Source organism: Lepidothrix coronata, unplaced genomic scaffold (genome assembly GCF_001604755.1).
Source record: "Lepidothrix coronata isolate B3197 unplaced genomic scaffold, Lepidothrix_coronata-1.0 Scaffold51, whole genome shotgun sequence".
NCBI lineage: Eukaryota > Metazoa > Chordata > Aves > Passeriformes > Pipridae > Lepidothrix > Lepidothrix coronata.
In genome coordinates, this window is record NW_016690231.1 from 5094429 (window position 1) to 5112315 (window position 17887).

Sequence of the window (17887 nt, forward strand, 5' to 3'; positions counted from 1 at the left end):
GGGTTTGAGTGTTGGGACATCTCCTCTGAGCTCACTGGGCTTGCTGGGTCGTGCTCACAGCTGACTTCTCTTTTTCATTCTTCCTTCTCAGCTTCCCTGGAAATGAATGAAAGCTCTCGCTGGACCGAAGAGGAGATGGAGACGGCTAAAAAAGGTGAGACACTCATTTTCTTTCTCCTGTTGACTGTGCTGGAGCTAACCCAGCAATCAGGGATGGATGGTGTCTGACTGCTGATGTCAGTGCAGGGTGGTGGGTCCTGAGCTTCAGGGCCAGATCCTGCCTGTCCTGCTGCTGGTTTGTTCCCAGTGTGCCTCAGGGAGGGTTTGAGGAAGGCAGGTGGTGGTGCAGGGAGTGTGCTCAGCTTCTCTGGCCCCAGGAGCTGTGCCAACACCAGGGATGTCTGGACCGTGGCTGGAGCCCGTGTGTGTCCCATGAGGCAGGGCTTGGCTGTAGGAAATGGGGAAGGCACTTTGCCTGTTGCTTTTTGGAGCTGATGGTGCCTGTAGCCTGTAGTTTCACTGCTCTTTGGAGCCTCATGCCTTCGCTGTGACCTTTTCCAGGCACACAGAGAGTGTCTGCCTGTGTTCACAGCTCTGGGATTTAAGGAGAAGACAGTGAACCCCAACACTCCTCAGGCACGTGTTGGGGAGCCCTCAAAAGCCAGGGCTGCGGGCAGCACGGGGTGACTTTACATCCTGGAGCTGATTCAGAGCCTTTGCTGAGACCGTTTTTAAAAAGTGCTGAGTGTAGCAGAGACCTTCTTGCCACTTCCCCTCCTTGTGCCGCTCCTGCGCCAGCTCGTTCGCTGCTTTAATTTTTTGCCAAAGTCACGTCCTGTTGATGGGCTGTCGAGCTCACGTCCCCAGCCCGTGCATCCCGCTTGCGTCGCTGCCGACTCTCCTGGCCCGGAGAGTATTGTAAATGGGAAATTAAAATGGAAATGAGTGCCATTCGGGGATGGCAAAGGCAAACAGGCGTGTTAGCAAGTTCGGCTCTGCTTGGAAAATGCACCTGCTGCCGGGATGGTGATTACACGTTCTGGAGCGCCGGCTGCCCAGGTGCCGATGGGAGCTGTGGACTTGGATTACTTTGCCTGTGAATATCCCGAAGTGTTTGGCTCACTCGCCTTTAAGCTGTTCCAACCCTCTTTACAACCCTGTGCCAATCCTGCGCGTTGCTGAGCGAGGCTCTCTATAGTCGCAAAACTTAATAGATAGACTTTAATCAAGGAAACTGGCCGGGGGCCAGGTATGGGGTGAGCAGGTGCTGGCAGGGGAGGGTCGTTGGAGGGATCTTTCCCGAGCACGGCTTTGTTTTGGAGATCAGCATCTGGTTGTTAAGAAGTGCCTCTTGTTTTATGCTGAATGCTGGAGGTGCGCTTAAGGAGTCTTAAAAGCAGCTGCCAAAGCCTGTGTGAAGGAAGGATGGAGCGTGGGAGCACGTAGCACTATTCCAGCCCAGGGGCCAGGAGGGGGCAGGGAGATTTGCTGGTGTAAAGCCCAATGGCTGATGTTTCCCCCTTCCTTACAACCTGGGAAACTGAGATTGCAACACCAGACTTCTACAGAAAAGCCAAAATCCCCCTTGCCAGGAAGCAGCCGCTTTAATGCTTCAAACTGGCTCTGTCTGGCATTTCCAGGGACCTGCGTGGTGGGGGTTTCCAACTCACAGTGACTGTGAAACTCCGGAGGTAGCCTCAGAGGCTGGAGGAGGCGGCGGCAGAGCCTGCTGCCAGCACGGCTGGGCAGGAGCAGAGGAGGTGGTGGCCTGCACCAGGTGGGCTCAGAGACATGGGCACAGTCCTCCTCACCATAAGGGCTCAGCCGCCCCAGCCACACTCCTCCCTGTACTGGTACCAGTCAGAGCCCGTAGCTGGCTGATTTAGGGAGTTAAACAAGCAAGATGTGAGTCCCAGGGAAAGTCAGCCCTACCACCCTGGGGTGTTTTGGCAGATGGGGAGGGTGACTGCTGCTCCCAGCACCTGTCAGGCGGGAGATCAGCCGGGCCTTGCTGTCCCTCCTCAGGGACAGCATGAAACTCCATGTCATTTGTGCTCAGGGAGGTGAGAGAAAACAGCCGTAGGACAGGGAGACACCAGAGTCGCCTGTTCTCCAGTCACAGAGCTGCACAGGGAGTTTCCAATCAGGAGAAGGCAGGACTGCGTCTGCTGGGAGAGACAGTAAAGGGGAGTACCATGTTATTAAACTTAAATAGGGGAACAAAAACCCAGCAAGAGGAAAGTTCTTGCTTAATGACACTTTTATTACGCAATAAAATTCGATTCAGTAGTCTGTCAAAATGTGCAGAGATTGGTGTCATGATGGGGGAAGGTGTTTTTCTGATATTATCTCCTTGCGCCGTGGCTGTGATCCTTACAGCAGGAGGTTTTGATATAACTGGAGTTGCTCGAGGATTTCCCCCTTCCCTTCCCAAGCCGGGAAGCGGGCAGCACCCACTGCTTTGCCGCCGGGCAGGGTGCAGAGGCATTCAGCAGCAGGATGGGGCTGCTCCTTAAAAGGCAATGTTTAGGCAGCTCCTGCCTTTGGGGGACCCACCAGAGGAGTCCACGTAGGCAGGAGTTCGAGGTAGGCTGGGAGTTTGCAAGCAGCGGGCAAGTGGAGCAGTGGGTGGGTTTATTGTCCCCCCAGCCCCTCCACTGAGTGTCACCACTTTTGCCAGCACTGCAGAGCAGCTGCGATAGCGCTGGAGCTGAACTCGGTGAACCGGGAGGTTTCGACATGACCTTTGTTAGTCTTTAAAGTCTGGTATCTGTTCTCGCCCCGCTCGGGGTTTTCCCCTGGGTGTCTAACAAGTGGTTTTGTTCTTTGAAGAGAGGCGGGTGGAAGTGGCAGGTTCTTGCCAAGGTCCTCCCATGCCTTGCCCAGGCTCTGTGCTCATTGTCCTCAAGACAACCTCGGGCTCCTTATGCCTTTTCCCAGGCTGAGAACATGGGAAGGCCACGGGATGGAGTCATTGTGATGAGGCAGAGGAGAGTTGGGCACAAATGTAAAATGCTGATGACAGTAACTGAATAGTTACTTTTGGGTAGCTGTAAAAAATTCCTTTGAATACCAAAGGCACTCTTTCAAAGGCTGATTTTCAGTGCTGCCAATAATTCATCTGAGTTTTGGACTGATCTGAACCATTTTTTTCCCCAGTTCTACTCTGTTCACAAAACTAAAATAAAGTAGATTTTTTTTTTAAATACTAATTTCTTCAAATTAAGGCACAACCAAACCCAGTGACAGGAAAGCCCATGTCAGAAGCCAGCCACCTCCCCATACCTTTATAGACAGGAGCTGGCTGCAGCACAGGTGATGCTGGGGAGCTGGCAGCTCTGTACCTTCCTCCTTTCATCTCCCTTGTGCTCATGTTGGAGCCTTCCCCTCTCCCATGAGAGATATTTACAACAGTAATAACCTGCTGATGGCAGTAAAAGTGGGCTGGAGAAACTGGTTTGCAGCCCATGCTGGTCACTGCATATCGTCCCTCTGGATGGCCTTGGGGTGGGATGTGCCTTGGGGTCTCCCACCCAGGTGTCCTCTGTCTAGGCTGGGTGCAAGGGTAGCTCAGAGCAAGGACAGACCAACCTGCCCATTCCAGTGCCCCCAGCCAAAGTGCCAGCATGTGCCTGCTCCGAGCAAGCCCTATGCTTGCCATAAAGTTTGTACAAATTTGGAAATTACTGGGATGGGGCAGATTGGGCGCCAAGAGGGCAAAACTGCGTCCAAGGTGTGAATTAGCCACACTTACCCTGCCTGAGGCTGTGGTCAGCTGCAGTCCCATCCCTGCCATCCCAGGCTGGGGCTTGGCTACCCTTCAGCCAAGATGTTACCCCTAGGCCCATGCCCGTAGTGCTGCTGTCTGTCATGCCCCTGGAGCTGCGCTTTCTGACACCATTGGCTGAACATTTCTTGAGTGTGTAGGAGCAAACTGTGAGGATTTGCTTAGTGAGTGTCAGTGAATGGAACACAAAAGGCCTGTCAGGAGGAACTGCTGGGTAATTACTATAATTTGCTGCCTACATTTTAATTTTGAGCATTATTTTTTCAACAATAAGGGAGCAGAAATAATATCCGAACGAGGTGAAGGGAGAGAGCTGGACCCACCAGCTGCGGCTGCTCAGTGTGTGCTCACTGTCATGCACTGGAGACTTGAGTGTCCCGGCTGGACAGGAGGTGATGGCACCTCTCCAGGAGCAGGCATCCCAAGTGGGACTTCTGTCCCCTCCTGTGATCAGAGAATGGGGGCACAGCACAAAAGGAGGGTTGTGATAGGAGTAGAAAAGCCAGGCAGGTCTGTGATCAGGGCAGAGGGCTTGATGTTTTGCAGCAGGTGGATGCTGCGGTCCAGGAACCGTCTCTTTCAAAGGGAAGACCTGGGAGCTGAAGGTCCCCAGCCAGGGACAGAGGAGAGGGAACATGGCAGTAGAGCTGAGATGGTCGGGTGTCCCAGCTCCATACCCACACCTTATTTGGTGGCACTGCCTCCCTCCAGAGAGGTGGCATGATGAGTGTGAAAGCTGCTGGGAGTTAGCTCCAAGCTGCCTTGTAGCCATGGGGCACATCAGAGGCCTGCTTGTATCCAGCTGCCAAAGGAGAGGTCCATTGGGAGTGCAGCAGGGTGATTCCCGTGTTGCCTTCCCATGGAAGGAAGGGCATCACCCTCCACGGTAGCGAGAGCACACCGAGCTGGCTGCCTGTGCCACAGTCCCTCCAGCAACACCCCAGCGCCTGCAGGGGTGTGGGCTCGCCCCTCACACACTGTCCCCTCTGCTTCCCTTGGCACAGCATCAGGAGCCTGGCATGCACCTGGCTCTGCCACCCACTGATCTGTGGCCCTGGAGAATTTACTCACCTCCCTGTGCCTTGGTTCTCCCACACGCTGCGAACCACCCCGAGGTCAGTGCGGGAAAGTGATGCCGACCACGCTTTCGGGATGCCCTGGGTGGTGTTGCTGACTCAGTAGTGCTGGTCGTTCTCCGGAATGGGATTGCAGCACATTTTGGCTGTGGTGTAGCCAGAACTGCCTCCATCCCCACTCCCAAGAGGGTGTGTGGGTGCAAGAGATACTGGAGCATCATACCAGGTACCGTCGGGTGTAGGGAATGATATCACTTAGGTTTTCCCCTATAACCTTGATCTGTTAATCCATGCAAACTCCCATTAAGGGACCCTTTTACGGGCTCTCTCCACCCTCACCAAGCCCTGGGTGGAGCAGGGCGGCTGTGCCAGAAAGCCTTGGAATGGCTCTGGTAAAAAAACCCAGCTGCAAAAAGCCAAGGGGGTGCGAGCCGACAGCCCTCGCCCGCTGCGCTGCCCCTCCGGGTTTCTTCTCTGTTCCCCGAGATGCCGAGCACGGTACCCCACTCTCCGAGCAGCTCTTCCTTCCAGCCTCCGCTTGCTGTACGGGAGCAGAAGCCCCAGTCCGCCCATGGCGAGACCGGTGCCAAACCTCTCCCCATCTCTCCTCTGCCAGGGCAGCAGCTGCAGGGCCGAGGTGTCCTGGGGCGCCACGGCACCCCGTCGGTGCGGCACTGGGCTCGCCGGCGCGCACGTCCCTAAAGAAAAGCGCCTTTGATTCACTTGAGAGCGGAGAAAACTATTAGCCAAGCTTTGTTTTCCTGGATCCCTCCCCCTGCTGCTGACATTCAGCCGAGAGCGAGGGAGACAGAAAGTGAGCGAGGGAGGGCGGGAGCGGGTGCCAAGCGCCGCACCCCTTGTCAGCTTGGGTCAGCGCCACGTTCGTTATTAATGCTCTGTCTAGAGGTCACATTCAGATGCAACGAGCCCCGGGTCAGCCAGAGGAACAGATTAGAGCTTGCTCGCTGCTCCGCCACATACCGACGGCACCGGCTCCCCGTCCCCGGGCTGGCAGGAGCGAAGCTGCCGCGTTCCCGCCCCTTCGCCTTTCTCCTGCCTTTTTTTTTTTGTTTTTAATTATTATTATTTCTTGGCAACGTCGGGCATCTCCTGAAACTGCACAGCCTCCCCGTAGCCCCAAGCTGCTGAGCAAGGAGGTGAGGTAGGGGAGAAAATACTGGCGGCGCTTCCATCCACCTTAACAACCGCGGCTGCAGACGGCTGGAACGCTCCGGCGAGCGAGCAGGAGGAGAGCGGAGAACGCTGTTCGCTCCGGAGGGAAGAGCGCTGGGGCCGGAGCATGTGTTCCCACCAACTTCTGCCATCGGGGTCAGGAGTCTGCCGCCTGTGACCTGGTTTCCAGCCTCGGTGCCCGTTTGCTCGCCGCTCCCGGCTGCCCATGGCTCTGAAATCCTTTCGCCCCCAGGATTTAAGGAACCGGCTTTGCTTTCTTCTCTGTCTCTGGCTGCTGCGAGGGAGCGAAAGCGAAATGCGTGGGGAGGGTGTGAGCGGAGCACTCGCAGCGCTTTGCAGCGGGCTGCTGTGCCTAGGTGGGCTTTGAAGAAGTGCCCTGACACCCGTGTCCTTCCCAGCCCACCCGCTGCACACTCCAGGTGCGCTCCCTGCCTGCCAGAGCCGGAGCCGGAGCACGTAAGTCGGGTGTTGGGGTCCGAAGGATGGGGTTAACCTCAAGGTTGTGTGTAGTTGCCTGCGGCAGACCCTGCGTCCGTCCGGAGCCCCCGCCCCGAGCCGAGGAGCACAGCCTTCCTGAGGATCTGATAACTCGGTTAGTCATAGTTTCAGTTGCAATGTGGAACGAAGGGCCGTGTGGTGCCGAGGCATGCTGGTGTGCCGGGCTGGCTGCTGCCGTGCAGGGCTGGAGTGTCAGGGAGTGCGGGGCAGAGGCTGGAGGTGCAGGGGTTGGGGATGGCTGTGCTGACAGAGCTCATGGAACTGGGGTGCCTGGCGAGCCGGGATCTTACTGGCAGGTCCTGAGGTGTCTTGACTGGTCCCTTCTGAGTGTGCAGATAACTACAGTGTGGAAAGCAGGTGTTGCTGTTTTGCTCTGGTTTAATGCAAAAAGAGAACAGCGGCCGGGCTCCCTGCTGGTCCCACGGGCAGGGGCTGCAGGCAGCCGCCCCCTCCTCCTCCCGAGCCCAGCACGGGCCACCTGCCTGGCCAGCTGCAGGAGCCTCCGGCAGTGTCCTGGTGAGAAGGGGCACAGCCAGCCTGGGCAGCAGGAAGGGCAGCCGGGATCTGGCACTGCCTGTGGCTGGCAAAGGTCATGCCATACTGGGGACCACTCACACTGACATCCATCACCCGCCCAGCCCCGAGCTCCACCATGGCAGGTCCCCTTGCCTAGCATCTCTCCCGCGAAAGCACCGGAGCTCAGGGCACATCCACGCTGCTGCCAGTGTCCTTATTTTGGGGCTTTGCCCGGGGTGCAGCAGTCAGCCTTGGCCCCAGCTGTCACACTTGGTGCTGGGCCACCAGCGTGGTGATGAGCAGAGGGACAGAGCTGCTTGTTTGCTTTGGACGGCAGCAGTGGGTTGTGTCAGAGGGGATGGGTTGTGACACAGGGGACTGTCCTGTTTTCCCCTGCAGCATTCAGCAGCGGTGGGGGGAGGACTCCTGCCCCCGCTCGTTACCTCACAGTTGGTGGCCGGATGTGATTTTTTTTAATCTATTATTATTTTTAAGAAGTCCCAGCCCACCGGTGGGGTGACAGAGGTCGTGGGTTTGGCTGAGCAAGGCTGGGAGTTGCAGAGTTAAAGCTCAAACTTGTTTCTTGGCTTGCCAGGGCCCTTCTGGTGCTCAGTGCGTGTGATGCCTTGTACATGCAATTTGATAAGCCTGGTGCTGGGACAGGCAGGATACAGGCACTGGCTGGATGTTAACTCCTGCTGTGCTGAGTATTGCTGGTTTTCTCCAGGAGCTGGGAAGTAGGGAGGGGAGTTTCATCTCTCTGTGGGTTCATAGTGCCATCTATTCAGTCCAGCCATACCCTCAGCTCCCACGCTGTGCAAGGGGCACAGCACAGATCCTGACCAGAGGTGCATCCCTTGGGCCCTATTGCCTGTGGCTGTGCTGAGATCAGTCCTTGAGGTTTGGTTTTGGGCTGAAACAGAGGTTAGGTTGGCACTTAGGACCGGCCTGGGGCTCAGAAGTGACACATGGCAGCAGCTTGGCTGGAGGCTGGCAGCAGGGCTGTGGCACAGCTGCCACATTCCCAGGCACAAACAGAGCTACGCACGGGAGCTCCAGTGTGGGACTCGCTGTTGTCCTGAGCCCCACGGCGTCAGAGCAGCCAGGGAGGGTTTGAGTATGGACCTAGTGGTCCATGCCTGTTCCCAGGCTCTGTGGTTGGTGGCTTCTGGGCAGAAAATCCCCCAGCAAAGGAGGAAGATGCTCTTAGCAGGTTCATTCCCTCTTGGTTTTCTTCTTGAAGTCACCTTTTGTGGTAGTACAGTGCCCCTGGGCTCACAGACTCTGTATCCTGTGTCCTCACAAGGTGTGGGAGGAAGGCTGGTGGGGTTGTTGGCCTGATGGTGGCATCACGTGGACAGCCAGGAGCCAGCCAGGCCAGCAGTGTCCCACAGGCTGGTGGTGGCTCCAGCCCCACCAGACACCACAGGAAGGACCAGCCACACACCAGGAATAATTGCAGACAGCAAGGCGTTTTTTCCCAGAAAGCCTGGATGGTCCTTTCCCAGGTCACCTCCAGGAGCCTGCAGTGGAGGGACCAGGGTGCCACTGCATGCATCCCTGGGCTGTGGTTGTGACTCCCACCTCCAGCTGCAGTACGAGGGGTGCTCAGACACCCCTGCAGAGACCACAAGGACACAGGGTGCTGACTGGCTCCTTCCTCCTCCTTTTCCTCCTCCACCCTGCTGAGTTGCCCCAGCACTGGCAGGAGCCCCGTGCTCGGGTGGCACCATCTGGCCAGGATTGCCAGCCCTTGGCATGATGCCTGACCTGGGAAGCTGCCTTTGCTCATGAGCCTGTGATGAGCACTAATCCCTCGGCACGCCTCTTCCCAGCCAGGGACATCACCTGGACTTCTCTGCCAGAGTGCTGACACTCACCTGCCTGGGCTCTCCTTCCCCATCCATAACAGGGCTGTGTGCTCCAACCTCCTGAACTGCCTTGTCACACCTTTTGAAATCGTCACTGGGGCGGAAACGGTGGAAAGATCCTTTGCTTCGTGGTAGGGAGTGAGAGCAGCTGTCCCAAGTTCTCCTGGATGTGCCAACACCTCCTGCAGCCGTCCCAAAGGGAAGGAAGCACTGCTCATCCTCATGACTGCCCAGTGGCTGGCCGAGACATGCCTGTGGGACGTATTTTATTCCAGAGGCGGTCGGCATAGTGCCTTTTTTCCCCTTGGAAAGAAAAACAGGCTCTCATAGGTCATCCCCTGGCCTAGAAGCCATTCAGACAGGTGCTAGTGACCATATTGTTCCTGTGGAGTTTGGCTTGCACGGAGGATGTTTCCCATCCTGCGTGGATAATGCTGCCCTTGTATGAGGGTGTTAAACTCTTCTCCTTTCTCCCTCCTCCAACCACAGGTCTCCTTGAGCATGGGCGGAACTGGTCAGCCATTGCCAGGATGGTGGGCTCCAAGACCGTGTCGCAGTGCAAAAACTTCTACTTCAACTACAAGAAGAGGCAGAACCTGGACGAGATCCTACAGCAGCACAAACTGAAAATGGTGAGAGCCCCATCCCAGCCCGCATCAGAGTGCCGTGGATATTTCCTAGGAAGTGCTTGAATGTTTCCCATAGCCAAGGGGGGGCTTCTGTCTTCTTGAATGAAAGCTGTGGGGGCTGCGGAGTGATGCAGGAAAGGGTTGTCCACCCGTCTGTCCCTGGGAGGTCTGGATGAGGCAAAGCTGCTGGAGGTCTGGATGAGGCAGAGCTGCTGTGTGGGAGATGCCTGGGTGTCTGGAACATGGCTGGTATCTCCCCTCTCTGTGGGGAGATAAGGAGCAGGAGGAGGAGCAGGCTGTGGTGTGTTGGCCAGGACATGAGCTCAGTCCTGGCTGTGCAAATACTTTGGTGAGGTTGTGCTGTTCCGCCCTGGTGAGCAGAACTCTGTGCCTTGCAGGTTCCTCAGTTACCTAGTAAATTGCCAGTTTGCCCCAGAGAAATTCAGGGATTTAGGACAACATGAGGAAAGGCTGGTCTCGACGTGGGTATTGGTTGTCTTCAGGGCTGTGAGCAGATGCCCACATCACTCCATGCCTCAGTTTCCCCATCAGAAGGGGCTAACACTGTTTCTCTTCTGGCATGCAGTGCAGGGTGTGAGTGAAGTGGGGCTTGTCTGGTGTTCTGGAGATAGCTCGGACTGCTCAGAGCCACTAAAGATTATAATTATTTCATTTGTAGAGTATCCTGGGGTTCCCAGTTTCTGGCTAATAGAATTCACATGGCTAAACCCCCAAGGGGTGCTTTGAAAATGCAAAGGACAATGTTCAATGCAGGAATCTCTCCAAGCAAGCTATTACAGCAAGAGTAAAAAGAAAGACAGGAAAACATTCAATGACTCACCCAGGAATTTAATATCCTAGTCAGTCTATAGGAATGAGAGAAAAAGAAGACATCGGCAATTCTTTTTTATTAATTCTCTATGCACAGAGACACTCCTGTGTTCCCATGTTTCACTGAATTGTTTTTAGAAACAAAGCAAACAAACTATATAAAAGACCCCCAGACCCATATAAAGACTGGAATGAAATGTGCATCAAGTCCTCTGAATATAAAAAGTTACATTAGAAAGATATCATTGTTCATTACTGGGGAGAATCTGAAATAAGATCATACAGCTTTGCTGGCAGTGGAGCCGGTGTGTATTAATTTACTCTGCTCCCTAATGTTGCAGAAATTATATCACGGAAGTGTTTTTCTGCAGAACCACATTTTTCCCTGCATCCGTCCCTCCAAGGCAGCCGCTAGACTTCTCCAGTCTAATTGCTCACTCTCACTTGCAGTTTATATCAGCATCATCATTTTATTTTTCGAGCATTGGAGGCTGTGGGATTCGGTCGTGGAGAAGAACAATGAACATTCAGCTGTTATTTATTGTACTCTATTGTTTTGTGGCAACAGCAGATGCCAGAAAGCTGAATAAAATGAAAGAACAACTGAGATTAAATTGCCATAGACCTTCCTTCCTGACTCCTAAATATATTCCCAAGCAAAGCGAGCCTTCAAATCTCATCCTATACCCAGTTCAGCCGTGACCTCTGTGGAGGAAGCACGTGGCGCGGCAGTGTGGCATCGCTTAGTTTTGCCATGACATCCACAGATGATTCCCTGACCTCATCACCACCCGCTATTGCTGATCACGTGCAGGGAAATGCAGCGGCTCTGCTTTTCCTCCTCTTGCTTAACGAGAGTAAACTTAATTAGGAGATCTCATTCATTTCCCAAATGGGGCTCGTTAGTATTGTAGCCTCCTCTTCCAGGTAGGTGTGACGCCGGGTTTCCGCAGTGTGCAGGTGGCTCGGATGAGCTGTGCGGCCAGGCCAGCGGCAGTGACTCGTGTGGGATGGGAAGCAGACACCCGTGGCTCGGGCCATCCCTACCAGCCAGCCACACCATGGGACAGGCAGCCAGTGACTGCTGGGGCAGGGTCAGGCCACCTCGAGGCTTCGCTTTATCTGCCCTGTTGTGTGTTTTGGCTTGGTTTCACTGCCGCACGGCTCGGATGTGTCCCAGGCATCAGCGTCATTTAGCCTTGACCTTCTGCACGCTGCACTCACTAATCTCAGCATTTAAGGAAAGCAGGGCATTGGTATACATGGTGTTCTCAGAGCTCTTCTTTCTGTTAATGGCTGGAGATTAGGCACTGTCTTCACCGGCACCTCTCTGCAGTGTGGTTGTCACTTTGGGCTGGTATCTGCTGGGGCTTGTTTTGGCTTGTGCAGCAAAGAGGGCAACCTGTTCCCTGGGCTGGGGCCGGTCCTGCTTGGAGAACCAATCTTTTAGACCTCCTCTGAGCAACATTTCTTTAATGCTTTGCTTTTCTGGGTAATGCTGGCTTTGCACAGCAAAACTGCTTTGAGAGTGCAGTCTGGTGGCCTCTGCTTCTGAGGGATGAATGTGTCTGTCTTGCCTTGATGCAGACCCTTGCTCTCAGGGTGGAGAATTGAGACCCTCTTCACTGCAGTGGCAGAGAGGTCCTTCCTGCAGGGTCACTGCTCTACCCCTTCCCATCACTGCCAGCTGCACCCGCAGCAGAGCACGGGAGTCACTCTGTGGTTAGACCTGGTCCTGGCATGGTTGCAAACACACATCATTGCGTGATACCAGGCTGGGACTGCCTGGTCGTGCTCTTTGGACAGGCTGAGGCTGATGGGAGGTTCCCATCATGATGGTTTTGTGTTGGTAGCAGGGTTTGGAAACTGTTTGGGTGGTTGCTGTCATGTCAGTTGGTGAGAGCAGGGAGAGGCTTAATTTGTCAGGATGGCCTGGAAAGACATCATGGAGGAGGAGGCATGGGGTGACCCCTCGTGCAGGGTTTAGTGTCCTCACTGTGCACAGAACTTCTCCTCAGTGGTCTTGGCAAGGCAGAATGCTTGAGTGGCATCAAGTCCTGGATGTTCCTGAAGAAATACCTGTGGAAGGCAGAGAGCCACAAAATAAGCATCAGCATGACCATAGCAAATGGTCCTGGCACCTTCCCATGGCCTTGCTGGCAATCACTTGGATTAAAAGTACATTGTTACAATGGGAGATGCCTGGTTCCAGGCATGGCTCACAGAGACTCTTGCCATTAGGACAGTTGTGGTTAGGATCCCGCGTCAGCCATGGGAGCCCTGGGGCTACTTATGGAGGCAGGGCAGGATGGGACCCCTTCCTGGGCAGGGTGCAGGGAGCAAGTCTGCTCAAGGAATCTGGAGCTATCAGCATAATAAGTGGCAAAGTGGTGGCCTTGAATGTATCTCTAGATGTAGCCAGGATCTGCTGCCTGGATTTCATTCTCCTTAAATATCAGCAGTGGGGTCTGCCGGGAGAGGGACCTATGGTGCCTCTGGGGCTGCTCCCTGCTCTGCTCTTCCAGTAGCTGCCAGCCCCAGGCTCTGGCCAAGTAGGGTGCTGAGGCAGAGGCTGGTTCCCAGCTAATTCCCACAGCGAGGAGCCTGCTCCTGCCCGCGGCTGAGTCACGGACCCGTGAGTAAGAGGCAGAGAAGTCTTTGCCATAGTAACGTCGGCGCTTTGTCACCGCATTAGCGTGATGGGGAACTGCTGCTTCACACAGAAACGTGCGGTTGCTGAATCGCTGCCGTGGCAGAGGCGCGAACACCGGCAGCACCGGGGCATCGCCGGCAGGGCCGGGATGGGGCGAGGGAACCGCGGGGCCCGGCCTTCCTCCCACCACCTCTCTGCGCCTGCACAGAGCCTGTTCTCAAGTGTCTTTTTTCCCCTCTCTTCTGCCCAGTTTGATAAAAATAGATTTTGAGCAAGCAGCGTTTCCAAGCAAAAAGCAGTTGTATTTGTTTGTTTTATCTGGAAGTTTTCTAAAGGATTGAAAAGTTGGGGGTGGGGGGAGGGGGGACCAGCTCTTCCCAGCACAGAGATCCAGCAGCAGAGTTAACGTTTCCACCACGGCTTTATCTTTTCATCCATGTAAATAAACGTCCTACACACGTCACTCATGTGGGGTTTGCAGGGAGAGCCGGAGATGATGAGCCTGTTCCTACTGGTAATATTTACTCAAGCAACAAGAGCAGGAAACAATAGCAAAGCCGAGACTTTTCCTTTAGGTCTACAGGAGGGAGCAGCTGCCCGCACCCTCGTGGCTGTGGCACGTGCCCCATCAAGGGAGGACAGGGCTGTCTTGGGGCAGGACAGGACACCAGGAAGCTCCCCTTTGGGATGCCTTGCTTCATGGAGCATCCTCACTGTTCACCAGTGACAGCTGCCCTGGCATGGCAGTCAGAGCCCTTTGGCAGCACCTGCCAAAGGGGTCATGAAAGCTGGTGCATGAAAATGTTGACTGGGCTGTATCTGGGGCATCAGCTTTGTTATCTGCAGATGAACGTCAGTTCGGAGCCACATGTGTATGTGTAGCTGAAGGTAGAGCCTGGAAATGTGCAGGACTAACACGTCACATGTGTAATGACCAGACACACGATCCCTGGGCTCTTGCCACCCCTGCACTGGTGCTCTCTGCATGCTGGTCCCTTGTCCACATATCCGTGCCATCCTTCCCTTGGAGGCTTGCTGCTGCCTGAGGGTGGAGCTCCATGTGGAGCCAGGCTGGCAAAATTTTTTGGCCAGGTGACACCACGCTGCTGGGCTTTCAACTGATGAGTCTGATCCCAAAGACTCATATTCAGAGGGTTTGCCCAGAGCAGGGGGTCTCTGGTGGTAGGAGCATTCCTCTTGGCCCTTTGGGCAGGACTGGTGCTCTCTGTTCCCACACGGCTCTCCATGTGCTTTGCCTCTCACCATCCTCTTCCTCTTCTCCAGGAGAAAGAAAGGAACGCCAAGAGGAAGAAGAAAAAAGGCGCTGCTGTTCAGAACGAAGAAGCCGCCTTCCCTCCTGCAGCTGAGGACGAGGAGATGGAGGTGTCGGGGACGAGCGGCAACGAGGAGGAGATGGCGGAGGAGACGGAAGGTGAGGGGGGTTGGGGGCTGTGGGGGGGGAATGTGCTCAGCTCTCCTGGCTTTGCTGCCTGGTCATGGCAGAGGCGTCACACACGGCCTCTCCGGAGCTGTAAATGTCAGCACTCACAAGGGGTCACATCTGTCACCCCAAGGTCACTCCGAGGTGACGGTGTCTCACAGCACAAGGCGCTTGTGGCGTTTTGGATGCCTCTGCATTTCACGCTTGTGAGGAGTGCCCTGGATCACTGCCCTCCTCCCATGTCTGTCTGGACAGATGGCTATTTTTGGGAGCCCTTTGGTTTCTGATTCCTGTCAGCATGCTCTCCAAAAGCACCCAGCTTCCCAGGGCCTCTTGTAAATCACATTTCTTGGTGTTTTCCTCCAAAGGAGGATCCCTACATGCTCAGCAGGGTTAGACAGCCACCACTGTGGGCTTTCACAGAGCTTATCATGGGCTCAAGGAGAGATAACTGGTCAAGGTTTGTGTGAACCCATCCCATCAGGGCATTGCTGCTTCCCCTGTCAGTGGAGTTCCCAGAGCCCAGCCCTGCAGCAAAGGCAGGGAAAGCCGGTGGTCTCCCACCAACAAGGCTGATGCATCACGGCAGGTCTTTTCCTCCTTCTTTCCCTTTTAAGGTAGCATTTTCCTCCATCTTAGCCATACCAAAGAAAGGAAACAACTTGAAAGTGACAATTTTCAGCTATTTATCGCTTAGAAAGTGTGGCAGTTTGGAGTTTGGAGAAAATGTGCACAATTTTCCAACAATAGCCCATTTGACTTCTGTCAAAGTAATTTAATAACTTAACCAGCACTATGGCACCACACTGGTTCCTGGCCTTAGCACCCAGGCTAATGGAACTTGAAATGGGAAATCTTTTCAAATTGTCTTTGCAAGTGACTCATTACAAGGCAGATTCCAGGTAAATCTTTGTGCCAGGTGATACGTGACTCACAGGAGCAAAGTAAAAGGTAGTTATTGCTCTTTGTAAGAGTGCCTGAGAGGAAACAATGTGATTTTGAGATTAGAGACGAATTTCTTGACATGCTCTCGAGCCTTACACTCCAAGCATTGGCTCTCATTCTGCTGCTGGGGTCGGCTGCAGAGCTGTGGAAAGGCATGAGCAGGGGGGATGAAACGTAATGGGCATAGAAGTGCCAAGCTTGTGTTATGTAAGAGATGGCCACTGGCTCCAGGGGGATATTTGGGGATGCTCAGACAATACCTTAGAGTTGCAGGGGCCATGTGGCCAGCCAGGGACAGGGGGAAGGACTTGGTGTGGGGGTTATGGTGTAGACTATGGATTCAGCATCTGGAGGGAGTGCACTGGAGTTTAGAGCTTGGTTGAGCTTGGGATGAGCCACCACTGGGTGTCTCGACATGGTGTTCAGAGTAGCATCAAGTGGCAGTCGGGCAGAGTTTGGCCGAACACACTGTGAACCTTGTCCTGGGTGGGTGACAGGGCACCTCATTGCTTGATTGCAAGTGAGTAAGGTTGGAGAAGGCCGAGATTCCTGGAGAGCATGGCACGGTTTCTCATTGAGGAAGGATGGATGTGCTCTGACGTACAGCTCTTAAGACACAGTCCCTCTGTGCCACTCATCTCACCAGCACTGAGCTGGCTGTGCTGCTGTGGAGAAAGGCAAATCAAGGAATGCACACGAGGAAGCCTTTGGGCATGAGCGTGAGAGCCCTGCCCAGTGGGGACGTGCTGGGATGGGACCGTGGAAATCTCCTGGTGCTCCTGGCCCTGACTGTGTTTGTCCGGCAGAGGCTTGGAGGGAGCAATCCTCTCCCCAGCTGTAGAAACAATCTCTTGGCAGCACCGAACTCTTGAGTGGTGCATGGATGCTTGTGCTTCCAGCTCACGTCAAGCCGCTGGTGGCAGATTTGAGAATGATCCTTCCCATGTAATAATTAACCTGTCCTGCAGCACTGCCAGCGCTTTGCTTTTGCCGACCCTGACCTCCTTTTTTCTGCCACTAGTGGCTTAAACAACAACAAACACTTGCAGTGTTTTGGGATGATCCCAGCTGCCCCAGGGGTAGCAGAGCCAGGGACATGGGCAACGTAAGTCAGTGAGCAGGGTGCCAGTGAGGTGCCAGTCCTGGGGCAGCAGAGCTGATCCTGAGCCATGGGTGAGAGGGCGGGGAGAGAGCAAGTCTTGTCCTGCAAGTCCAGCCAGCAGGAAGGGTTTTCCCTTAAAATCCAGCTTCCCAGTCGCTTGGTCTCCAGGCTTTTGGGCGTGTGGTTTTGTGTTTGGGTGGGGGTTAATAATCATGCTGGGCAAGCAGATTCTGGGCCCCCAGAACATCACTTTGCTTAGTAGACTCTGGATCTGGGGATCCCAGCACAGCTCTCCCAGCCCCGGGATCATCTCCTCCTCAGAGGAACGAGGGCGTTCTCTTCCCAAGGGAGGGGGTGGAGGCAGCGATATGGGAAGCAAGAATCTCGGGCTGATCCTTATTTTTATTTCTTCCCTTTTCTCAGCTGCAGTAAATAACAGCTCCGACACCGAGAGCATTCCCTCGCCAAGGCCTGAAGCCAAAGAAGGAGGCGAAAACGGGGCCAAGGCACCACCCGGGCCAGGAGGTGACACCGGCGCAGAACCGGCAGTCAAGTGGGAAGAGGCTCCAACACCCCCCGACGCTCCCCCTGGTCCCCCTGCCAACCCCGCTCCAGCCGCCAGCCCCCCGCCGGAGGCAGCTCCTGAGCCGCCCAACAGCGAGGAGAAGGTGCCAGAGGACCTGGTGGTGGACGTGGTGAAAACGGAGGAGCCAGAGGAGAAGGTGAACGAGGAGCCCTGCAAGAGCGAGGTGAAGAAGGAGGAGAGCGAAGAGAGCCAGGAGAAGGACAAGGGGAATGACAAGAAGGCAGAAAGCGGCGTCAGCAGTGCAGGGACAGCGGGGACAGAGGGGACGCCCAAGGCTGAGAAGAAGGAGAGCCATAAGGGCAGCAAAGGCTCCGGGGTGAACCCTGACAGCGACTCCAGCGCGACCTGCAGCGCAGACGAGATGGACGAGCAGGATGCTGTGGACAAGAGCAGGTAGGAGCTGGGAGAGAGGGGGCAAGTGAACAGCTGAAGGGCTAGATGAGCATCTCTGTTGCGTGCTGCAGTGTCCATGTGTGCCTTTGTGAGCTCCTCCTTGGGAATATCACTGCTCAGGCACTCCCCCAGGCAAAGGAACTTCCCGGCTGTGTCCCCATGTGCCCCCAGCCCTTTGGCCATTGCTTCCAAAGGGGCTGTGACACAACAGGCAGTGTGATGTCCCAACGTACGGGTACTACTGGGAAATGGCCATGGGCAGATGTTGGGTGCAGAGCCACTGCGTGGGCTGGTGGCAGCTGCCCGTTTGGGTGATGCAATGGAGCCGGATGTGCCCTTGGGGACAGTGGAGTTGTGCTGGTTTG

At 55.0% G+C, this 17887-nt stretch overlaps 1 protein-coding gene across 13 annotated transcripts in view; it reads left to right on the top strand.

Annotated features, from left to right (window-relative positions):
- The window catches only part of NCOR2 (nuclear receptor corepressor 2), a 238780-nt gene that overhangs the window by 181974 nt on the left and 38919 nt on the right, over nt 1–17887 (top strand). For all 13 annotated transcript variants that reach the window (XM_017815531.1, XM_017815532.1, XM_017815538.1 and 10 more), the window contains 4 exons: nt 92–154; nt 9432–9574; nt 14340–14487; nt 16967–17522. In XM_017815531.1, coding sequence (XP_017671020.1) covers nt 92–154; nt 9432–9574; nt 14340–14487; nt 16967–17522 — 910 coding nt within the window. The remainder of the gene's footprint in view (nt 1–91; nt 155–9431; nt 9575–14339; nt 14488–16966; nt 17523–17887) is intronic.